The sequence below is a fragment of the Lycium barbarum genome, chromosome 9 (assembly GCF_019175385.1).
Source record: "Lycium barbarum isolate Lr01 chromosome 9, ASM1917538v2, whole genome shotgun sequence".
NCBI lineage: Eukaryota > Viridiplantae > Streptophyta > Magnoliopsida > Solanales > Solanaceae > Lycium > Lycium barbarum.
In genome coordinates, this window is record NC_083345.1 from 16,287,294 (window position 1) to 16,313,659 (window position 26,366).

General features: G+C 33.9%; 1 protein-coding gene across 3 annotated transcripts; it reads left to right on the forward strand.

The window, feature by feature from the left end:
• Positions 1-9,008: 9,008 nt before the first annotated feature.
• On the forward strand, positions 9,009-19,320 carry LOC132608826 (fumarate hydratase 1, mitochondrial-like). Of its 3 annotated transcripts, none has more exons than XM_060322582.1 (18): positions 9,009-9,166; positions 9,347-9,506; positions 11,677-11,794; positions 11,957-12,106; positions 14,732-14,842; positions 14,943-15,026; positions 15,939-16,037; positions 16,113-16,163; positions 16,238-16,287; positions 16,496-16,577; positions 16,705-16,799; positions 16,942-17,008; positions 17,112-17,162; positions 17,329-17,424; positions 18,412-18,510; positions 18,611-18,640; positions 18,792-18,857; positions 18,940-19,320. In XM_060322582.1, the coding sequence occupies exons 2-18, from the start codon at positions 9,361-9,363 to the stop codon at positions 19,024-19,026; spliced, it is 1,482 nt and encodes a 493-aa protein (XP_060178565.1). In that variant the 5' UTR covers positions 9,009-9,166; positions 9,347-9,360; the 3' UTR covers positions 19,027-19,320. The 3 variants fall into 3 exon arrangements, with proteins under 3 accessions (XP_060178565.1, XP_060178568.1, XP_060178566.1); XM_060322585.1 differs by having other exon boundaries at positions 9,021-9,166; positions 9,350-9,506; XM_060322583.1 differs by having other exon boundaries at positions 9,129-9,220.
• The last annotated feature ends 7,046 nt before the right edge of the window (positions 19,321-26,366 follow it).

The following is a 26,366-nucleotide window of genomic DNA, read 5'->3' on the forward strand; positions in this document are numbered from 1 at the left end:
GGTAAAAGAAAAAAATTCAAGTTAAATTATATTTAGATATAGAAATGTTTCATTCTGCTTTACACAGATTAAAAGGAAAGTGTATCACATTGGACAGAGGGGTTATATTTATCTTTATTTATATTTTTGTGCTTTTCCAGTTAGTCTTATTTTGTTAGTATCTCTCTTTTTCCTTCTTTTCAACTAATTTGCCTCCTAAAAGTCTTTAAGGTGTTTCTTACAAGCTTTGCTGTCAGTTTTTTTGTTTTGCAAAAAGTGTTTGTTTAAAAATAAGGTTTTTGCGGAATTTCAAAATTTAAGTTTGAAGACTGACAAAAAGAGTTAACAAAAATATCATCAAACAAATACTTTTTAAAAATATCTGGAAACAGATGCAAACTCAGTTTTAGCAAAAGGTGAAACAAAACATAGGTTTCTCAGTGAACCAAATATATGCATCAATATCAGTTAATTTGACTTTAGGAGTTAATGTTATATATTCAAAGTTGTTTTTATTTTAGGTGTTGGTTTTAACATTCATTATTATTAATTTTTTCGTGATCATGAATCTACTGTGAATATTAGATATTATAATCTTAAATTTTGAGCTAGCTTGATTCTAGTTAAATGGTATAATTTTATGTTCAAGAATAAGTTCTTTTTCATGTCAAGGTGTTACAACAATTAATCAGTACTAATAATAAATATTAAATTAAGACCAACAAACTATTCTTCTACCATAGAAAAGAAACGGATAAACTGTTCGTCATCCTTTCAATTAAACAATTACTGACTTGTCAATAGAATAAGAAAAAGATTTTATTACTAATGCGTGAAATATTTTTTGAAAAATAAATAAATTACCGTACCAGAAATCATTATGACTTGTTTATGATGGCTATTGGAAAAGGCTAAACAAGAGAGGCACACAACATGTTACACTTTAGTTGAGCATAGTTTCTTTTTGCACAAAAACCATATTTCGTAACCCTAAAAAGGGTTCCTCGGAGAAACTTAGGTGACCACATTGTACCATAGATTTTAAAAAAGTGCTCGGGAACAAATATGGTAAAGAATGAGTTCTAAAATATATACTATATAATTTTTAGAGAGGTATATGATGAGGAAGAAGAACACGATATGACTTATTTTAAAATACAAGTTTAAGAATTAATCATTTATTTGTTAAATTTCATGTCTAATTAAACGTAGTTATATAATGAGAATCAAGAAGTATAAAATATCAACTCTGAATCGTATATCATTGAGTCTGCATTAAAGAAGAAGGCATTGAAGTAAAAGAGGTTAATTTCATCTATGATCACTAAACTTACTCTTTATAACATGTTATACAATTAATTTTTGCAAAAAATCACTAAATTAACCATTTGTAACACTAAAGTCACAAAATTAGTTTTTATAACCGTAAACACTACACTTTGTGCTCGTTACCTATAAATTATAAATCACTGAAAAACCAAATTTCTAGCATCAAAAAATGACATGTCATCACCACATCATCATTTGCAATGTGTACATGCCACGTGAGATTTTTTTTTTTATCCAAACAACCAACATTTTCATAACCTATATTTAAACTTAAACAAATTAAAACATAAAAATTAAAAGAAACGAAAAGGAAAAACGAGTTCTTGCAAATCATATGTACAAAGGGGAACTTTTGTTTTTTTCAACTTTACGTGAGAATCAAAACTGTCAAGGTCTTCGATTCGCAGGATACTATTAAATCCCCTACTAAAATCTGATGCCATTGCCGAAAAATTCTCAACGAAATATCTTTAAATACTTATGAAATTAGACTTATATATCTTAGTACAACCTCATAGATCCTCAACTTTTGACATTTTGGAAAGTCGATGAGACGAGGTTGGAAATCGCACATATGCCTCTGATTATGCAATTAATATCATAAAAGAGTTGTCAAAGCACGCTTCTCGTTATCATTGATGCATAAAAGAGTTTAGTGACTTTGTTGTTATAAAACTAATTTTGTAACTTTAATGTTATAATTAAATAGTTAGTTTGGTGACATTACTGTTATAAAAAGTAGTTTTGTAATATAATTTTAATATTACAGAAAATAAGTGTAATGATCATCGGTTAAATTAAACAATACTTCTTTTGCAACTCTAAAAGAGGTTGTAGTTTTTTTTTTTTTTCTTTCATCACATGTTAATTATCAGAATTCATTACATGTCTAAGTTGATCAACGTTGTCCCCTTGTCTTTGTAGAAAATATATCTTAGGGACTTAGTTGTCGAACATGATAATTAAGATAAAAGGGTTTTCTAATTGCTTCCCTAATGGCTGTCAATTCGTGAGAACAACATGAAATTTTACCTGCCGAATCAAGGGACGATCTTTCTTTGTTTCTCCTAATTAAATAAGTTTAAGCTAGCACAAAATAATAATATAAAACGGGATTAGCATTTAGTGATTTAGATGATGAAATTTAAACAACTCAACATTGCACCAGAGCCAGTAGAATCTTAAGTTCGATTCTCACCTTTACCTGTTGGGCCTCGACATAAATTACTTGGTTTAGAAGTTTAATCAAACTCGCATGTAAGAGTCAAATTACAGATTAGAGAACAAGTTAATGGAAACCAATATTCTAATGTATATTAGGAGTAACATTTGAATGTGTTAATTACCATCATACTGTAATTTCTTTGTTTGTTTGTTTTTGGTTGAAAAGATCCAAATTTGTCCTTACACTATCTGAAATTGTAAATTTGTTTCCTCTGTTAACACTTTTGGTCGAATCATACTCATGGCATTAGCAAATGACTTGCCTTATATTTGTCCCAACTCCTATACATTAACGAGCTTCAACAAGAATTAATTAATGGTGAACTACAATGTTCAAATTATTTAATGAAAAATCCAAATTCTCTCAATTTTTTTTTATTATGGTTTAAATTACCATTGTATTGTAATCCGTGACGAAGTCAGGATTTTCACGAAGAGGATTCAAAATAAAAAAAGGTAAACACATGAAGAAAGTCAAAGGGATTCAACATCTATTATATATATATAGGTAAAAATAATGTAACCTTATATATACAATTAATTTTCCGTCAAAGGTGATTCAGATGATCCTTCTCACACCCCTAGCTCCGCCCATAATTGAAACTTCATTAGAAATCACGGACACGAACAAAAAAATTTCCTAAATGTGAAGAAATATAGATCAAAAGTCTAAATGTGTTGACCATCATAATAGAAAGTAGAAACTTCTATTTTGGTTTTTGGCTTGAAAGTGTCTTGACGATTGAATTATGGCCTGCATTTGCGCCATATGCAGAGAGTATAATAGGAGAGTTTTACCTACCACATATATTATCCACATGCATGTACCTCTCTTTTCCACATGATTTAATACATTCCACAAATTCTATTCTCATTTTTCTTCTGTCCGTTGTGAGCTCGTGGTAGGTCACCGAAACTTGGAATGTAACTTGGAATGTGTGATAATGCTTGCTTTAAAATGATCATATGCCAAATTTAAGATTTTGTTTTTTAACCGAATACTCCCGTGTCATTTTTCATGCTACCATGCATGTTACTGATCAATTAAATGTTTGCTTTAATTAATGACGTGACTAAAATTGTTCGGTGATCATTTGATCATTGAAACTTAACGCTCAATAATAGTAGTTGTTGAGCCACAATCAAGCAAGGGATCCAAACAAATCTCCTTCCTTGGAAAGTTGCACGTATTAGGCCAATAAACTTTGAATTGATCCCTTATAGTAGTAAAATAGTGGGGGGAAAAAATTAATCGTAAGTTCAATTTTTTAAAATCTTTCTTGTTAAAATTTCCGACTTTGACTGTTCAATTTTCACCAAGCTTTGAGATAGATAATAAAGCCTTTCTCTAATTATAGCTTTTTTTTTCTTTTTTGATAAGATGAATATATTTAAAGATAGAAATTGACATATACAATGAAGAAGTCAAGAAGATACAGATAATGGAAATAATGTGAAGGAATGATTGAACATGTACTGTACCAATGTACCAAATTCTTGTTAGGCGATCTTGTACCTAGACATGATGTCATCTTATTTCTCAAAATGTACAAGTATACAGCTAAAAGCTATAATTGCTGGAAAATGAAAGGTTAATGAATTTAAAATCGCGGCAAAAATAATGAGGCAAGGACGATGTTCAGAGTACTGTTATGGGAAAAAAATGATATAAATTGAATGTAGAAAAAATAAAACTTCACAAATACTTAAAAAGTTAAAGGAAAAAAAACTTGAACAAGAGGTAGATTGGCATGCCAGAAGATTAAAATGGAATTTTGAATGGGAAGGAAAAAAAGAAAAAAACTTCATAGATAACTAAGTAGGCGTTTGGCCATAGAAACCAAAAAAAAAAAAATCACCTTTTTTTAGAATTTTGGAGTTGGAGTTGGAGTTGTGTTTGGCCATAGTTTTTGAAATTGTATTTTTTGTTGAAATGTAGTTGTTTTGGTTGTGAAAAACAAGTTTTTCTTGTTTTTCAAATTTCCGAATATAACTTCAAGTTATATTTGAAATTTTCATGGCCAAACACTGATTCCCGAAAAAAATGAAAAAAAATTCTTGCAAAAAATGAATAATTCTTATGGCCAAACGGGCCCTTAAGTTAACTAAATCGCCGTGAAAATGTAGTTCTTTGGTTCTTCTCATAGCCAATGGGCCTTGCAGCAGTATCCCAACTTCCAACCCAATATCCAATCCACTTTTTCTAGCATGGGCAATTCGCAGTAATGCCTTAATTTGGGGTGGTCTTTAATTTTTGTCCATCAAAATGAAAGTATTTAATTTTTATCTTCTCCTAAAATCTCAAGGTTTCGAATTTGAACCCCTGCTCAGGCAAAAATTAAAAAGAAAATTTCACTAGGCAGAGGTTGCCTACAAACTCTGTCCCATCAGGCATAGTTTTGCCTGCAAAACTCTACCTTTAAGGCAGAGTTTGCAAGCAAATTATGCTTGATGGGGCAGAGTTTGCCTGCAAACTATGCTTAAGGTAGAGTTTTGCAGGTAAACTATGCCTTAGCAAACTCTGCTACACCTTAGCAAACTCTACCTTAAGGGAGAGTTATTCTGCCTTGTGAATCTAAGTTCTACCTAGCGAATTTTTTTTAATTTTTTTACTGAACGGAGGTTTGAACCCAGAATTTAGGAATTTTAGTTAAAGGACAAAAATTAAAGACCAACAATTTGAGGGGCAAAAGTTAAAGACGAAGTGCGTTTGAAGGGTACTCGGCACGAAAAAAATGTTCTAGCATTAGTATGTAAATCCTAGTCCTTTTATCAATGTCATTCTATATCTCCACAAGCATATATGATTTATGAATAAAATAATAGGATTATGACGAAATTCAATAGCTAGATTTAGATTGTTGCACATATAAATGACATTGTAATACGATGACCATAGATCAAATCATTGATTTGTTACAAAATTGTAAAATTACACCCCTCCTCCCAAACACACATTCTCTCCGGGACGGTGGAGTGCAGTGATGTATGCATTTTAGACATCTTAATAGATCGACAGCTCTGAATCTTATTCCTACATAACAAAATCAATTCGATCATGCACTCGTCATTTATGTTATTGATCAAATTTTATATTAACATGAAAACTCACTGTTTAACTCTATGCCCATATGAAAAATCAAAAGTTTTGTCCTCCCTCTTTATCTATCAAAGGGGATGGAATGGCAGACGTCTTTGGTATCCCTATTGTTATTTATTAGAAGTGATTCAAAATTTAAATAAATATTTTGGACAAGACACAATATTGTATAAGTAGTGTTACTCATTCTTTAAATGATATTCCTACTAGCGGTGAAAATATGTCATCGATCTTTAAAGAGTACGACTATTCTTGAAAGAATATGTTAATCACTTGTGAATCTCTACAAATCCCTTTCCCATATTCAAAAAATTATCACTTGAATTCTTGCATTCTTTGCCTCTTTATCATTTCACTTCTTTCAAAAGTCTCGTTTATTTATTCTAAATTCCGACATAAGCAATTGAGAGTAAGACTTGTATGGAATTTCTATTTAAGTGCACATTTTAAGATTTCTTTTAGTGGTTTGTTGTATTTTGGGAGCAGGACGTCACTTCGATATTTATGCTTGCACAGTGACGAAAATATACTTGAACGACAACGTCTTCAATAATAGTGTGCCCAAACCTATTTTTCACATCAAACTCGATTATAGTTAACTATTGTGTTTTTTTTATTGATTAAATATTCTTCTTAATATTACTATCTCTAATAGTTCTCACCAATCCAATCAAAAACCGGACTACACAATTACTAATGAATATGCTTTTCTCATGCTTATGGGAGTGAGATGGTTCCTGGAGCGCTACACAAATGATATCATGCCAAAAAAAAGAGATGATGAGCGAGTCTCAGCTGTCATTTTAAATGGGGGTATAGATGCTTCTTCAAATATTATTTCCGCGTGAAAAAATGATTAAGATTTGATTATTTTTGAAGTTGTGGCTAATTTTAAATAGTTGTGCGGTTTGCACACGAGAAATACTTTTGTGCTGATGTTTAAATATTGTCTCCAATTTTAATGAAAAAAAGGTAAATTACCCTTAGTTGGCAACATAGATGGTAAAGTGACATTGGCTGCGACATGTAAATACATTTGAGAAATGCGTGTAAATCATGCCTAACCGATATGATTTAGTGTTATATGCAATCTAGTTATCTTGTTGAATTACTCATCATAAATCACGTTAGATTATGGTGATTTCAGCTACAAACAAAGAAGAGGGGAACAATATAAGTAGTGATATATGCTACAGCCTACAGTCATGTTAGATCACGCACAAATCATACTAGATCATCACAACAAATCTGTAGAGTCGTGCAAGCTACTGCCTTATATTGCAAAGGCATATATGTCATTTGCCTTACCTGTAAACTCAAACATAGAGTAATTTTTACAACATAAGCAAAAATACAAATAAAAAATGAATAAGAATCCTACGGGAACTCTCAAGTGATTTCCTGTGTGAATTTTCACTAATACAGTCAAATCTCTCTATAACGGCACCCGCATATAACAACACCTCTTTATAATAACTAAATTTTTTTGGAACCAATTTTTTATGTTATATTTTACTTCTCTATAACAACATTTCACCTATAACAGCAACAACCAACTTTATAACAGTACACTCTTTATAAAATTACCCCCGTATAACAGCTATTTTCTTTTTCTGGTAATAGAATAATTAACCATATTTATAAAAATAGAATATATATGATTACCAATAATAAGTGTAGAGTTTTGACTAAATATTTGATCATTCAATACTCTATTTATGACCAAAAAATATCATATGAATATATATATTTTCATCATTAAAAGATTTTTCTTCGTTATACAAAGTGTGATTAGGCATAGAATTTGACAAATAAAAATGAAAATTAGATTTTATGCATCTTTTTTGGCTACAACAACGAAATATTATTTAAATGGTAATGCTGTTATAGGTGTATAACAACAATTCTCTATAACAGCTGAAAAATTTCGGACCCAACAATGCTGTTATAGAGAGGTTTGACTGTATTATTGAAAGTACGGAAAAAGGGACAAAAATGTCCCGGACTATTTGAAAAAGTCTAAATATACCCTTCATCCACCTATTTTGGTGAAAATACCTCTCTACTTGCCTTTTTGGCTCACTAATGCCCTCGTGACTAACGTTAACACTGAGTTAAAAAAATAAAATAAAATTAAGTTCCATGGTTCATTTTTTTACCGGTCCAATTTGAAACTCTGATTCCAATTAAATAAGGAATACTCAGTTTTCTCACTTACCCAACATAAACACTAATTCGCCCGGAAAACATAACATCTCGCTGAAAAAATCATTTTCGGTAATTTTTGAATCTACTTCCTCTTCTTCTCCAACTAACAACCCATATGCAATTTAATATGTCATACACTACAACTATTTAACCAACAACAACTATTACCATGCCTAAGTATCAACACGTAAACATGAATTCGAATACAACAACCTACTCTCGGGAAAAAAATTCCAGGTTATCGAGAGAATTTGAGGCCAATCCTCTCAAGAAATCCAAGATTTACTGAAAGGTGTATCTTACATAAACTAAAGTTTGACCAAAGACTAAAATAGCAATAAACAAAATGAAAACAAACTTGCTCGACTTTCATTTTGTGGGTTCAGTTTACGCTCTTTTGTACGGTTTCTTGTTGATATATATATATATATATCCCCTGGAATCCTAAACTTTTCCGGACGGGCAATGGATAGTGTAATAACGGACGGCTTTGTTGCTTTCTCAACAAACACAATCAGAAAACTGTTCATCTTTTCAAAAAGAATAAAGAAGAAGAGGTGGAGCAAAGATTGCCAAAAATGATTTTCTTGGCGAGGTTTATGTTTTCCAGGTACTTCAGTGTTTGGGTCGCGTAAGTCAGCAAAATTGGGTGGGTGAATTTATTTAATTAGGGTCAGAGTTTAAATTTGGACCAGTCATGTGAAATTTAAATAAACTTTTTTTTATTCATTGTTTTATGTTAGTCATAAGGTGATAAATGAGCCAAATGGATAAACAAAGGTGTATTTTCAGTAAAATAGGTGAAATGAAGGGTATATTTAGACTTTTTTCGGTAGTCAAGGGGGATATTTGTCCTTTTTTTGTTGAAAATACTCTTTCCGTATCAATTTTTTCATTTACATGCTCCTTAAGAAATGTAGCATTTTAAATATTTTACCCTCTTAACATATTTCATGTAATCTTTTCTTAATAAATATCTACTTCATCAATGATGAGAATCTTTTAAATGTTGCTAATTAATACAAGAGTAATATGGAGGGAAAGTTATTTAATTTTATCTTAATTAAATAAAATGATAAATATTATGAGATAAGTAATTTTAATAAGTACGATAAATATTTTGAGTGGGAATATTAAAACCGATATTATTGAAAGGCGTGCCGTTGCTAAAAGTAGCCCATAAAATGGCCCTTTTTGACATTTGGGATTCGATTAGTTGCACTTGTATTCATTCAACTTCCCAACTTGTTATAGGCTACAAAAAGTAATATATCAGCGCTGCAAACTCAACATCAACATTTCCATCAGGCGCCTCATTGACTGCTGGTTTGTTTTCTGTATACATTCTTTTTTTTTTTGGGGGGGGTCAAATTCAATACGGTATGAAAAAAAAAATTACAGTAAAATAAGACTCATTTGAATCTCGAAATCTGAAAGTATAGTAACTTAACATTTATTGGAAGATCTGTCTATCTGTATTGATCTCATTTTTTTTTCTGTAATCAGAAGTGTATAGAGATATGGCGATGTTTATAGCGGCCCGTCGATTATCAGGTGGATCAGCTTTATCAGATTCATTGCGTTATACGTCTTGTTGGAGATTTTTCTCAACATCTTTCAGGGAAGAAAGAGATACATTTGGTCCTATTCTCGTTCCTCAGGACAAGTTTGTGTTTTTCCTTCTCTATTTTATTTTCCTTTATTCACTCATTTGTTTTATTGGCTTTACCCTTTTCACATGTTTAATATTTTGCCTGAACTATTTTTCCATGTACTTGTCTTGTTAAATGTGAAACTTTGGAGAGTATGAAACTGAGTATAGGAGGAGGATTATACTAGGTTGACGTCTTTTATCTTATATTACTCCATTTGTTCCAATTTATGTGATACAGTTCGGATTTCGAGAGTCAAACAAAAAAACCTTTTACCAGGATTTATTCATACGCCCTTTAAATATTTTAAATTGTTAATTATTGTAACTTATAGTACTTTTTATGCAGTTTCTGAATATGTAAATTATTTTTCAAAAAACTTAAAGATTGTATGTCCGAATTCACGGTAAAAAATTTGACTCTCGAAATTCGAACTGAATCACGTAAATTGGGACAGAGGGAGTAGTATGTTGATGTTAGTAGAGGCGGATATAGGATTTGAAGTTTATGGGTTCCTACAACAACCTAAAATTAATATACAACTTAATAACTGGGTTCACAATCAAATATTTGACTGATATTTAATGAAATTTTTAATATATATATAGAGAGAGGGTATGGGCAAAAGCTAATGGTTTAATGTGCATCCGTAGTTTTGATGCTTACATCCGCCCCTGAATGTTAGTATAATAGATAATCAGATCATGAAGAATCTTGTAATGAACCACAAATGATTCATATAGCCGTGCCAATTAATTTAGGATTGAGCCATTGAGGTACAAGTGATCGAATGATTGGTTGTGCTTTAAAGTCCTTCGGGATTTTATGCTATTGTAAGGTTTTGTGCGTGTTTAGAAAAAGAAAGTAGGTTGTGGAAGAGATGAGCCATAACTATTTCTCTCTCTCTCTCTCTCTCTCTCTCTCTCTTGTGATAATGGTGGTGTGCGGTCAGCTTGGACACACCTTGACTAATGTACTGGTACTTGCTACATCCACCAGCACAGACACCGGGTAATTTTGTCTTACAAGACTTGGACAAATGGGAAAGAAATCACCTAACTTTTGTTTGTTCTGTTGGCACTTAAACTCTGGTAGGCAACAAGCCATAACTATTTCGTCTAACAAGAAGATTTATGTGCTAATGGATTTGACTGCACATTGCATTTTCTTTTGCCTTATGGACGTGTTTCGCTTTTGTTCTCTGCTTTATCTGTCTTAGACAATCAGCTGGCTTCGTCATAGATATGATCAGAAGTGTTCTGATTCTCTCCTTAACTAACTAAAACGCCAGTCAAGCGAGCATCAGAATGCTTCAGTACAGAACAATGAGAGATTTCTGGACTGACAATTCAACAACTATGCTAGAGTATAAGCTAAGCATAGCTTTTCCTTTGATCAACAAGGGCGTATATGATAGCTAATCCAAAATTGTCATACTAAATTCACTATTGAAAGGTAGATTTTTATTTTTCTTGGGTAGCTCAATATAACTCGGATTCATCCATGGTGATTAGAGTTTGCAGCTCCCTTTCATCCATAGTGACCTTTAATCAGTTAAGTATAACATTCGTGTTCTTGCAATCCATCCATCTAACTTGTTGTCTCTAGAATTTTGTGCTACCTCACTAATCAAGAATGTTAACAGAAAGGAACATATTTAATTTGTGTATCCTCATTTTGGCATAACAATGTTTCAAGACATTGCTTCAATGGCTTGTGCAATTATTCTTCTTGTTTTGGGGTGACAGCGGCACCCAATATCTTTTTGATTTCTCTCTTAGGAAAACGTGGAGTACCATGACCTATTAAAAGTTGTTGAGTTTGTTTCTTTCTTTGGAAATTTGATACTGAAGGCAGCAATTTCCTTTTTGTTGAGTAGACTTGTTTTGCAATGGATGCCATTAAATTTTGTATCTTACATAATGGAGTTCATTGTTTTTTGGGTGGTGTTTGGGGGGGGGGGGGGGAGTGGGAAGTACCTAGGGTGCAACAGGTGTCTCTTTTAGTTCAAAGGGTTCTTTTCTCTGCTCAATCTGTGCATTTGACATTGATGAGCTAGAGACTTAGTAGTAGGAGTGAAATTTCACTTGGGTCTTGAAATTCTTTTCAAAGTTACCATATCTGAGTTTCCTTCTAATTGTACCTTTTTCTCCTTATTTTCTGTCTTTTTTGTATCTCCTTCAGATTATGGGGGGCACAAACTCAAAGATCATTACAGAATTTTGAAATTGGGGGTGATCGTGAAAGAATGCCTGAGCCAATCATACGTGCATTTGGTATTCTTAAAAAATGTGCTGCCAAGGTTGGTTAATCTGTAATGTTGTTCCCGTCTTAGTCTGTTGACAACTTCTTCTTTATCTTTTACATTTTATCAATTTTTTGGTATAGTTAGCTTTAAGCATGTGGTAATGCTTGACAGCAGTTGTTTTGGTCTTATTTTAAATGTGTGGTTATGATATTGCAGGTGAACATGGACTATGGCCTTGACCAATCTATCGGAAAAGCAATAATGCAAGCTGCTGAAGAGGTTGCAGAAGGAAAATTGAATGACCATTTTCCTTTGGTGGTTTGGCAGACTGGTAGTGGTACCCAAAGTAACATGAATGCTAACGAGGTAATCAGAAGTTTATGAACTTCAGGTCCTTTGAGGGCCTGTTCTAGGCTTGAGCCTTATTAACTGCTTCAAGCAGGTCGAGGAATAGTCTTAATGCTTAAAGTCCATTCAAAGGAATAGTGAATCTTTGTTTTATGAAAAAATCCTGATGCTCTCATTTAAATCCTGATGCTCTCATTTAAGTTATTGCTTTCTCTGTGATTGAGCATGTCTTCTCCTCCTATAGAACTTCTCGTCTTGATGTTTTTTTCTTTTTTTACGGTGGTGCTCAGCGAGCTTACGCACACCTCGACCATTCCACCGGGTACCTGTTACCTCCCACCAACACAAGTACCGGTCAGTCTACCTCCAAGATTAGGCAAATGGGAAAAGATCTCCTAGTGTATTTTGCCTCTACTTGGATTTGAACCTGAGATCTAATGGTTCTAATGGTTTCCTGCCACTTCATTGACCACTAAGCGACATCCGTGGGTGCTACTTCTCATCTTGCTGTTGCTGACTTATTCTTCTTAAAGAAAAATTATTATCACTTCGATATGGACAAACTACAAACAATCTCTTGTACTATGACTCATTTGCAAATACTTCCACGATAAACTCGTCCCCTAACTCCTATAACAAAAAACTTGTGGCCTTACACTTCTAATTGAGCATAAACAGTCATCTGGGAGAAAAAAATTCACATATGTTCTTTATTGCTCTACAGGAGGCAAGAAAATCTAAACTAAATTGATATTGGCGAAAGGGTAAGGAATGTTGTAATGTTGTCTGCCCTCACTTTGATTGTTTTGTTCCATCCTCTATGGAGTTCTCCGCATTTGAAACCAATCACAATGTTCTCATTTTCGATGTTATTTGGTTTCAATAGTTCCGAGGGTCTTTCGGAAACAGCCGTCCTACCTTAGTAGGAGTAAGGTCTGCGTACGCTCTACCCTCCCCAGACCCCACGTTGTGGGGTTTCACTGGGTTGTTGTTGTTGTTGTTGTTGTATTTGGTTTCAATAGTTCCAAATTTGACTGTGAAGCTTGAGAGATAGAGCAGATAGGAATTGGGCTGTATTAAGGGAAGGAAGATTGCACATTGAGATGGGTACAGAGACTGGGGTGGTTTTTGCTCAGATTTTTTGTATATGCAATTTCCTTGGGTGACTTCTATATATTGCTTCTCTTATCAAAAAGGTCATTTTATTTGTGGGTATTACATTATGCCAATCTTCTTTCTTGGTTAAGTATGCTACGTAATTAAACAATGAATTGGGTAATGCCAGGGATACTATTGGTGTTGGTTACAAAACAATGTGGGTTGCATACCTAAACCTAAGATTTCAACCCGTATTTCCAAATCTAATACTGTGAATCAAATGTCTGAGCTCATTCCAAAGAATACATGATGTATTGGCATACACCAGATTTTTGAATTTGAAAAGTGTTCCTGGATCTACTGGAAAGAATAGTGTTCCTCGATCTTGATTTAAATGACATGTTGTTAAGTGTTCCGTATTGGTTGAGGGAATAGATTGTTGCTTCCTTGTATGATCTTGGTCAATTCTTAAGCTAGCTTTTGGGGTTACGCTCAAAGTCCATTTTTCTTTCCATGGTATTGGTGCTGGACCCATCCCTATTCTTTTCTTGGTTACTCAGTATAAGCTCCCATAGTCCCATATTATATTGTCCACGCACCACATGTGTAGACTTGGGCATGCGGAGTGCCGGGTGTCCCACATTAGTTGAATGGACGAACTATTATCTCCTTGTATGGTATTGCGCAATCCTCATCTCATGAATTAACTTTTGGGGTTGAGTTCCCAAGGTCCAGTTTCTTATCAGTATCAAGTGCCAGTAATTTGCATGCTAGAAACGTGAGTATTTTGTCTTCCACAATATTGTAATTATTGGTGCATTTATCTCCAGTTAATATATTTCGATTATTTCCTACTTCCTAGTTCCTACCGTCATCAATCTGTTGGACCTTGACTGTTCTTGTTGCCTTTTTCATTTCATTAAATCTCTATCCAATGACCCAATATATCTCGATTTTGAATTTTTGGGTATGTGCCATTGGGAATGGGGATCTACCTTTCTATTTTTGATGGGCTTTGTTACCTGCAGCGGAGAAAGTTAATCACATTCAAGAGTCTTCTGATGCTTAATGCTTTGCGAATGGGATTTTGAGAGATATACCTACTTTGATGGTGCTCAGACAGTTATAGTAATTTTACATCAACGTGCATTCTGCCTGTTAAAACTTTCAGTGCATTTACTGGTTAGCTTCTGGTGGTTTAGGGAAGATTTTAATGGTTTACTTCCTTTTTTCGGGTTTCTTTGTGGTTGCACCAGAAAGTACTGCTTTTTTTAAAAGTTGGCTATCTGCAAGATAATACAACTACAGTGCTTCATCATTGGATTATTTGCAATATATGTTCTCTTTGTTTCTATGGTAGCTAAACTATTTCCGATTATAAATGGCTTGCAAAATTATGTCTTCTGAACATTTCGAGGAAGTTTTGCAACAATTTCATTTTCTTCTTGTCATCATCCTTTTACTGATTGGATAATGGTAAACTATTGATTTGTGATGGACTCATGTATTTTCCCCTTGTAATGGTATATTATCTAATATCTTTAGGTTATTGCAAACCGAGCAGCTGAAATACTTGGCCATAAGCGCGGAGACAAACATGTGCATCCAAATGACCATGTAAATAGATCGCAATCTTCAAATGATACATTTCCTACGGTAAGGCTCCTTTTAATGTTACTTTTGTTGCAAGATATGATTCTATTCGTTTTACCAAATTATGCTGATTTCTCAGTGATGGGTATTTTTTCATGTGTAGGTGATGCACATTGCTGCAGCAATGGAGCTGAATAAAAGATTAGTACCAAACTTGAAGCAGTTGCATACTTCACTAGATTCAAAGGTTGACTTATAAGTTACCTTTCACTCAAATATAGATAATCTATGTACGCTATATTTATCCACCCCCTGCCCCCAAAAACTTCTGAAGCACTTTATACAACATGATGTGGTTTTTGCTTTATGCAATTGTGCTTTCTTGTTGATCCGGACTCTTTGTATTGACTGTATTTATGGTGAGTGGTTAGCAGCCAATGCAACAATCTTAAGTTGCCATGTTCTCTGTGACTCTCTTGTAGAACATGGTTAATCAAATTACGCTTTACAGGATATATTGGAGTATTGATGCACAATATTGCAATTCTTGCCTATCCGGTCATTAGTGCTCGAAACATAGCAACTTGCCCTTTTCAAAATTGTAGGTGCAAATTGGTGAATTTGGTTTTTTATTATGATGAAGAAGAATAAGAAAAGTCAAAGACGCTAAAAAAAGTGCATTAGATAGGAGCATTATGCTATATCCATTGTCAGTTCCTCTGGAATATTTTATGTTTTTAATTAGATTCTGCTACAATACTATATAACCAAATCAAAAGTGCGGCTCAATTGTTTGGAATACTTTTACAGGACAACAAAGATAAAACAGCAACTTCTTTCTCTTTGTTTAGCACATTAATTATCGTCAAGTCAATGTTTTTTGCCCCAAACTTCAACAAATTCTATGCTTTAGGATCTAACTGTGTCATCGTAGCCTGTTTATCTCTGTTGGCAAACTAATTTGATCTTCAAGACTAATGCTAATATGGCTCATACATTGTTTGACGTAATTTGCTATTTTCATTCAAACTCTGCTGCTTGCCTTGGCAGCTAGTACAATATATGCTCACACAAAATCTTCTCAGTTTTCATACTTGGTAATATCACTACCAATTCCTTTAGTAACTAGGCCGCTTCACTGTCCAATTACTTTTACCAGTCGGTCGAATTCAAGGACATTATCAAGATTGGGCGAACCCACACACAAGATGCAACGCCTTTGACTCTTGGACAGGAGTTTAGTGGCTATGCAACTCAAGTAAGCTCTATTGACATTCAGCATTTAAATGCTAAAGTTGTAACTATTCCCTTAAAGGGTTCTTTGCTGTTGTAGGTGAAATATGGAATCGATAGAGTATTATGTACCCTTCCACGCATGTATCAGGTTCTTTCATAACCCTTTAATTTCCTTATTCCTCTTTTTGCGCTGTTTTAACTGATAACAGCTTCATTGAGCAGCTCGCGCAAGGAGGCACAGCAGTGGGGACAGGATTGAATACAAAGAAAGGGTAAGTGTTCCATTAAGGTTGGATTAGTGGTCAATTTCAGCCATGAGCCAACCAATCCTCCACTATTGGTGTGTGAAAGTAGGGGGAACATTGTAGCTGCCCAATCCCTTGATTTTGTTTTTCTCTTGCTGTTTCACCCTTTCACATGTCCTATTTCAGCCATGCCATATGTTTTGAATTGTGGTTATATTATGTTGAATCTCCATAGGTTTGACATAAAGATCGCTGCAGCAGTTGCAGAGGAAACAAATTTGCCATTTGTAACAGCTGAAAACAAGTTTGAAGCATTGGTAATATCCTGATTCTTGAGTGTATTGCTTGTGAATTGAAGATTGTGGTTGCTTGCTCATTGTTTTTAATAGAACGCGAGGAGAATCACAACAAGTATTTAGTTTTTGAAGATTCTGGCATTGACAGGCTGCTCATGATGCATTTGCTGAAACTAGCGGAGCCTTAAATACGGTGGCTGCTTCCCTTATGAAGATTGGGAATGATATACGCTTTTTGGGAAGGTATGCTTTTCATATGTATTATTTCCTCTGTAGGTGGCTATCTTTTGAGGATTTTCAGAGCTTAGAAGGACGTCTGTTCCACCAGTTATATGATTTTGTCGACTTCTTTTCATTTGGTAAATTCACATTCTTTCTTACTCAGTGGTCCCCGCTGTGGTCTTGGCGAGCTCATTCTTCCTGAAAATGAACCTGGAAGCAGTATAATGCCTGTAACTTCATTTCCTTTAAATCTGTCTGAAAGAATATGTATGCATCCTCTGGTCATGTTTATCCCTTTCTTTCCAATATTAACATAAATGAATTCCATTGCAGGGTAAGGTAAATCCTACGCAGTGTGAGGCTCTCACCATGGTCTGTGCTCAGGTAACATTTCTGTCCAATGGATGATGTAATCAAATGTCTTGAAGCTTTAGTTTGACTTCGAGTTACAGCGTGTTGAGTTCCAACTTCGAAGACATTCATTTATATGGCTGGGTTTACTGAGTTCTTTGTTTTTAAGTTTAATGGTTAAACCTCTTTTGAACTGCAGGTTATGGGGAATCATGTGGCTGTTACTGTTGGTGCATCAAATGGCCATTTTGAGTTGAATGTCTTCAAGCCGATGATTGCTAATGCTCTCCTACATGTACGCCCTCTCTTTTATTTTCGCTTTATGTGAACGCTAAATCAGATTATGGTGTGCATTTTCAAATATAGCTGCAGTAAGAGAGAAGCATGTGGGGTGGAGTAACAACAACAACATACCAGGGGTCTGGGGAGGGTAGAGTGTATGCACCTTGGAGTGAAGTCCAAAATTATTCTCTTCTTGTGACTAATTTGTGGTTTCTGAACCTTTCCTTTCTTTCTATAAATTAAGAGGCATATGTGTTCTTTATCAGATTTCTGCTATTATCTGTTATTTCCTGTGCTTTGATTATCCTGTGTTATCTGTGTCGCTTGCATTATTTCATTTCATATCGCTTTGACTCTCTTAACCTTATCTGACTTATTTTTATGCTTTTATTGAGCCGAGGGTCTTTTGGAAACAGCCGTCCTACCTTGGTAGGAGTAAGGTCTGCGTACACTCTACCCTCCCCAGACCCCACGATGTGGGATTTCACTGGGTTGTTGTTGTTGTTATGTGTTCTTTATCAAAAAAAAAAAAAAAAAAAAAAGGCATGTGTGTTCTTATTACTTCAGTACCATTGATGTTTAAATGGACCATATCTGCGGTGGCGGAGCCAGGAATTTGCACAAGGGGATTCGAAAGAAATTGCTAGAATGTCACACTTGGATTTGAACCTATGACCTAAAATACTTTTTGGACCCCCTTTGTCACTTTACTAAAAATTTTCCTTATGTCAAGGTAACTCAACAATTTGTTATACCAAAAAAGAGCTCCATTTCTTTCCTATTTAAACAGTATAATTTTTCAACGAAAGACATTCAATTGAACCCCCTTTCTTCAACTTAGCTTCGCCCCTGCATATGTGTGATGATGGAGTCTGAAGAACTCCTTTTTTTGGGGTGAGGGTTTGGTTGGGTCGACAAATGTAATCTGTTGATTGGTGTTACCTGCTGCTGCCTTTTTATTTCCCAAGACTGACAGACCTCTGTGTATTTGTCATGCCAGTCAGTAAGATTGCTAGGCGATGCATCTTCTTCTTTTGAAAAGAATTGTGTGAGGGGTATCCAAGCTAACAGAGAGAGAATTGCTAAATTGTTGCACGAGGTCAGTGTGTTTCTGATAAATTCAAACTTTGGCGTCTTCTACTTTACAAGTTTTAAGCTGTATCTTACTTATTGATCACACTTCTTGCATGACCTTGCAGTCGCTCATGCTCGTCACATGTTTGAACCCTGTAAGTATTTTATCAACGTATTTAGAGTTCATGCTACCTGTAGCAATTTTTACTAGTACTGCTTTTCGGCATAATTAGGTCTGAACTGACAAGAATGTTTTGAAACTGGAGAAAATTGACTGATTGCGGATATATGTGCTGTCTATTTCAGAAAATTGGTTATGATAATGCTGCTGCGGCCGCCAAGAAAGCCCACAAGGAGGGTACCAGTTTGAAGGTAACATATCTATCAGATAGATGTCTTTATGAGATCAATTTTCTTTTGATGCTAAACAATTGTCATATACTTGAATCTGCAGGATGCTGCTCTCAGTTTAGGAGTCCTCAACAGTGAAGAGTTTGATCAACTTGTAGTTCCTGAGAAAATGATTGGTCCAACTGACTGATCAGCTTCAGTGGTTCTTTGAAATGGGAGAGAGGACTGTGCTGTGGGTGGAGCAAACTACCTTCTTCTAACCATCAAATTCGACGAAAGAAATAAATATTTGACGCAATTCTTGAGGTTTTCTCATTCCTTGCAATTTATCAGCTGGTGACTGTGGGAATGCCTCCATTTTTGTAATGAGACCCTGACCCAAGTGAAAATTGAACTGAATTATGTTGATGAGGTTGGGCCATGAATAATAACCTATTTTGACAGAAAAATATCTTCTGTAAAATGGAAACCTTGGTCTTTGTAATGCAGGTTGGAGTCTTACAACTATAAGGATCTGAACCTATCAACTATGTTAACCTTGTTATACAGTTAACTAGATACAAATGAGAGTTGAACTGTTTGGTTAAATCTACAAAAAATTGGAGTTGAAAAAAAAAAAAAAACGAATAGCAGTCCAATTTGTCGCTTACTATTTAGATTCCTTGTAAATGATGATTAAAAAAGTGGAACACTTACAAATAAATATTTCGTTTTCAAATCCAGTGTTTCTACAGTATCTAAATGGGCGTAATGAACTTTGAATACGATTAAGCCAAATTTAGAGTTGCATCTACAAAAACGGAATTTGAGTACGGGATCATTTCACCAATGGTCATCAAGCATAGAGTCTATATAATAAAGTCAGAAAATTAAATTTGGCAACCAAAGATTATTGCCAACTATTCCTATTGTTTGCTTAAGATAAAAATAGTTGAAAATCTATTAACTCGACACGGAAAATTAGAACTAAGTTGACATATTTATAATTTAATCACGGTACATTAAGTATAGTTTAATAAAAACTGAACAACATTAAGTTTTTACCTTATACTCCTATAAGATATAACCAAAATGAGCATGTCATTTTATTCTTGATCGTGGACAAATTTTAACATAGTCAAAGTCACTTGTCCTTTCATTTTATGGTCAAATGGGATCCGAATTAGGAGAGCAAGGGCTTCATCCAATTTTTTTCCGTCGAAAAATTACACTATATTAATAAAATTATAATTATTTTATTATGTATTTATAGCAGATTTTGAATTCTCTTATTTTTTTTAAAATATTTATTTTTTTATATTTTGAATTATTTAGTGAAAATTCGGACCATCAAGGTCAATTGTCTTTCATTCTCTAAAAATGTAGTCATAGCATGCCTTTGACCAGGTGGCTTGAGACAGTACAGTAACAAGTAACAACTTTGTGGGTGGAAAATGTATGGAGTTGGAAGTCGTAGGTTCTGTGTACTTGAGAAATCGCTTTCAGTGCATGTGACGTTGATATATAGGTGAATGAACCTCATTTATCCCATTTGTGATTGATTCCTCTGACACCCCATAGTCAACTTGACCCCCTTGTCTACAATGTGTTTGGTGGTTTTTTTTTTTTTTTTTTTTTTTTTTGTAGGCTGAAGTCTGACACTAATTTATTTATATTATTTATATACTAATGGATTTGGTTGGAGTCTATAGGAGAGATTACAAAAGATAATGTTAGCATAAAATACTGCACATATTGTTTGGCAGGAGGGATTTAAAAAATGTTAATGTAACTAATACAATCAGATGTGGATCCAAAATATAAAATTTATGGACTTCTAAAACGATCTTAAATTAATATACAATAATAACTGAGTTCACATAATCAAATTTAATAGATTTCTTAATACATACACAGGGTCTAGACAAAATCACTAAGTTCCCTTGAACCATTATATCATATGCATCTGTTGCTGAATATATACAATGTTTAATAGGCAGTTTTAGATACTACTGATCATATTAATTTATGCTGAAATTATATGCATTATGTTATGCAAGACAAAATCAATCAATCAATATTTAATATAAAGTTAATCATAGACAAGGTGATGTGACACCTCTCTATGATCACCATTCCTATTTATCTTTTTTCTCATTTTTTTGGCCTTTTCTCTAATTTTAAAATGAAAAACTCTAATTATATCTTAACTATAGGATTTAATGGGTTGAAATGAGAGTAATGACAAAATTGAAGATGATAATTGATGTGCTGGGTATGGAGCTATTTTAAAAAGTAAAACTTACATAAATAACTATCTTTTAACAACTTCTAACATGTTATAGCTACAAGTTGAAGATTTACAATTCGTAGTTATTTTTTGCTGTATTTCAGTTGTATCTCGCGTTTTTTAAATACATCGAAATACAGCGCGGTTGTTGAATAAAAAAAGGCTATATTTATGACAATATTTTTTTTTTCAAATTATATGGTAATTTTTATTAATGGTTCCATCATTCATGCAAACCTCATGATGTTCTTACAGCTAACGTCTCTCTATCACAATTACTTCATTCAAAAGTTTTTTGCTGGTTTTTGTTGTATTCACTTGTATTTCGTGTTTTTGAAAGACACGAAAATATAAAATTTGGTAGAGTAAAAATAGGTTGTATTTATGGAACATATTCTCTTCTTTCATTTTAAATGGTAAGTTAAATTAAATCAACCATCTATCACGCATAACAGCTGAAGTTCCATAACAACACACGTTTCTCTCTCCAAATTACTCAATTCCGGAATTTTAGAAATACTTCTAAATATAGAAAAATACACACTGGAATACAATCAAATATGGTTGATTGTTTAAGAAATATAAAATTGTAGTGTGCGTATATACAATGGAATACAATAAAATGTATCAGAAACTATTTCGTAAATTAGAAATACATTGAAATATACTGAAACGGTGCATTAAAATATACTGAAACAGTACATTGAAATACACTAAAAAAAATGATGAATATACAACCTCCACAACCACAAATCCTACCGAACCACCACAACTCTACCTTGATACAAAAATACAACCTCCACAACCACAAACTCTACCGAACCACCACAACTCTACCTTGATACTTCTAAAAGCTACTAGTTTTTATGTGCATTGCAGTGTCCTTTTTCTAACATGCTGCTTGGATAATTACTTATCACTAGCTTCACATCACATGCCAATAAAGAGGTTACAATCAGATAGAGGAACAAAGAAAAAATTCAATCAAAAAAGGGGAATTAAAAAAAGAAGTAAGTATTTGGGGAATTTTATGTTTGAAGTTCCTTAAGGAGAACGCTAAGGCCACAAAGAATCCTCTTAAGAAACTGTCTATGTCAAGTTAATGTTGTGGAATTGAAAACTTCAGAACAATTGGCTCATTCACTTAATTTTAATGAGACCTTTTGCAGTTAGAAGTGACCATGGCTGCATCCAAGCAGAGTAGCAAATCAAAGAATCCCATAGAAGAAGAAATACACAGGCAAATTGATAAAGACAAGAACCTTGAAAGGCAACAATAGTGGCCAGTTTCTCAAGAAACCTCCATGTCTAACAGGCCTTTCAAGATGATAAAAAGTCCTGAAAGCCAACAACACTCTTTCAATCTTCTGTTTCATATAGTACTCCCACATACTCTATTTTTCCATCCTCTGTTTCGTATAGTACTCCGACATACTTTGTTTTTCCATTTTCTCCTCCATTTTTATCGTCGTCTTCATCTAGCGTTGTGTTTCCTTTAGCCTTAGATGGAACTCAGCAATCCAAGGAAAGTTTACATCAAATGAGATCAAATAACACGCCTCTGTTTCACCCCATGCCTCAAGAACATCAGCAAATGATCTCACGCATAATAGTTGGTGGTGGTGATGGTGGTGTTAACGGCGACATGGGTGGTGTAGATAGAGAAGGGATGGAGGGGTACGCGAGGGGAGGGGAAGGAGAATAGAGGCTGGAGATAGAGAAAGGGAGGGAGAGAGGCGGAAGTGAGGGGAAGGGGAAAGAGGAGAGAGAATTTTTTTTAGGGTTTGGAGAAGATGTGAATCTTAAATGTGGAGTGAGGGAGAATAAAGAGGTACATGTATTTCAAAAGTTATTGGACCAGTTATGAAATGTAATTTTGGAAAAATAAAGCTACAAAAATTAAATAAAAAATAAGGTAGTTATTATTTATAAATAAGTCTTAGAGGTGGCTATGACAGATAAAAAATCCTTTTAAAAATCACTCATTTAAGCCTGTATATTTAAGGCCAGCATATGTTTATTACATAATAAAGGTCTAAACTACCGTTTTCCTCCTAATTAAGCTATTAACATCCGTTGGCTTTCTTTTGTTTTCCCTAATAAAGTCACTACAACAGTTTTCTATTCTTAATTAATAGAGCATGAGAATTCTTCTATTATTTAAGATGTAATGAAGATAGTTGCATCAATTTACCATTTTCAATTCGGTCATCAAACTAAATTCTTGCATATCATAGAGTGTTATGGAATTCTTTTGTTCTTCCAATAATTTAAGAGGGTGATATTATTTATTTTCTGTTGTTTGTAAAACTGAAATAATGTAATTTTACTGTTATCTTTTTGAGTCACTTTAAGCTCAATATTTTAACAACATGAAGATATAATCAATTTTAGTTTTTGCTTCCATTTGGATCACCCAACAACATTAGCAATTTTCTAATGATGTTTAGTGTTTGAAGGAGAGGATGCCAACTGCATAAATCTAAAGGATTATACAACTCGAAGAGAAGATCCATCTAATATTTGTGTAGATGGTGTATATATCCTCTTCAAAAATTGTGGGAAGAGCACATGATGCATGGAAAGAAATATTATCGACACCGGTAACTTCTTTATATTGCTTATCGTCAGGGAGAGCACTTTTGGTTGTGACACACAAATCAATTTTATGAGCATTGATCTGTACATCTCTTGGACTAGGACCAAAACGGTATGTCATAGTATTTCAAAGCATACTTTATACCCAAATTATTTTATTAGATTAACCGAAAGATATTTTAGGCACAAACGCTCAAAAGCCTGGAAATGTATGATACAATTCAATATGTTTCAGTTCTTCTACCCTTTATCGAAATAAATATTATGTCTCAAATGAATGTTACGGCACTGATGTACTAGAATTTTCAGGCTTATAACTTAGGGGTTCTGCATCACATATGTGATTCGTTAATTATCTGATATTTTAATATTGAAAAATTATAAATCACACATGATTAACTTTTTTAATCTGTTCATTATTTCTTCCTTTTTACTTCAGGTTTTGACGAACTATGAATCCAAGCATGATAATTTCGGTGAAACTTGTTTATCTTTCTTTCTTCTTCTTTTTGTTTAGCTTGACACAATATAAAGTAAGTACATATGTTTTGGTCTTAATGTCGATTTTTATCGCCTTCACATTATGAATAATATTGTCGGATCTATTGTGAAATCAATTTTATGAAGAGTGTTGAAGCTAAACAAAAATAGGTATATATGTAGTTTACTCAATTTACGGAATGAAATTGTATTCAAATATATGAAATTTTGTATCCTTTTATCTCGACTAAATTCATAAAAAGAAAATTGTTAAAATTCATTAATATACTAGTATGAAATAATATCTGTCCTAGCAATAAGTATTTAAAGATAACAATTCCCTTAAAGTGAATAATTCCTATATACCATTCATTCACATGTTATTATTTACCGCATAATGATTCCTACATTAATTATTGCTCATCGCATATGAATCTCTTCACTTATATTATCCATAACAGAAACAATCTATACATTTAATTTCTCCATAACTAGTATACACGAATCAGACGATCCCTACGAGTTATTGCTTAATTAGTTGATCTAATAATCAAACTTATTTGAGGGTTCCTTGGATTTTTTTTTTCTTTCAAAACTTACATTTTCTTCTAGGATTGTGTTTTTGTTAGATGACCTACCAATGACTGATAACAATAGAAGAAGGTTCTGACTAGTTCATGCATCTCTTGCGTTACATTAATGTTATATCTAGCTAGTTGATCAACCTTTGGCAGTACTCTTGTATTTTGGTTGATTTGTTGCAATCATTTTGCTTTGGCATTCTTCCGATATTACTACTATTATAATAATTATGTTTGGTATGTGATTAATAGTATCTTTGGTCCTTCAATTATGTAGGTTAATAATTATACGGCGTATTTAATTTTAGTCATTGTGATATCTAACTAAATACATTTAACTTTTTTTTTTTGGTAACTAACTAACTTTTCTATTAATCACCAAAGTGTAGGATTTACAAAACTGTAGCTAGCTATACATAGCTAAGCTATTCATCTTCAAACCTGGAATATAAAACTATGAACTATATTCTGGATCCTAGGAGGAGCTCGGACACAAATGACTTAGATGATTTCCTTCACAATGGTTTCCCATGGTCTGCTTCTCTTCTCAAATATTCTCAAGTTCCTTTCAATCCACAAGGCATGAGTAATTTCTGTGTACAACATTTTGAATAACTGAGCAGTTTGAGACTTGCCTTTTGCTCGGCTGACAGCCCAGTTCAAGTGTTAGTCCCACGTATTAGCATTGTAAGGCTGACTATGCATCCATTTTAAGGCTCTGTCCCACATATTCCTGGAAAATTGGCACTGCACGAATAGGTGCTCTCTTGATTCATCATATAATTGGCATAGGCAGCATTTAGAGTCCACATCTATCCCCCATTTTAGTAGTCTATCAGTCGTCAATAATCTCCCTTGTAGCTGTAACCAGATGGTAAACCTGGATTTTGGCCTTGCATCATTCCGGTACATGAAACATTTCCACGAAACTCTAGGTTGGTAATGCAACAACTGAAGATAAATCTGTCTAATCACGTTCTTAGTAGGATTGATGGCATGAATCTGGTTAAGAACACTCCTCGCTTCAAACATCTTTCTAATCATCCAACACGCCTGCTTAGGTACTTGAATATTCTTCATCTGTTGGCCCTTGATGTAATAGGTGTGGATCCATCTAATCCACATCTTATCCGTCTTGTGTTCAACATCCCAGAAGTTCTTTGCTACAGCAGCTCTATTCCACAGGTTCATATTAGTGATATTAAGGCCTCCTACACATTTAGGAGCACAAAGGTTTTCCCATGCCACCAAGGCTTTCTTGGTAATCGTGTTGCTTCCAGACCAAAGGTTTTACCAGCCCTATTACCACGAGCATTAGGGGTGTTATTAGCATTACCATCAGACGGATTATTCCTTTGGCCTGAAGAGTTAGACATTTCACGAAGCCACTTCCTACAATATTTCTTGATATGACCCCTAATCCCACAATGGTGACAAACACGATCCTCCCATCTAAATGCTTGTCGGTTACTACCTTGCGAATATCTGTTCTGATCATTGTTCCTCTGACCTTGTCCACCAGATGGAACACCTATATTAGACTGAGAACCAAACTGTTGAGGTGCATAACTTCCTTTTCGTTGCCCTCCATCATACGAACCA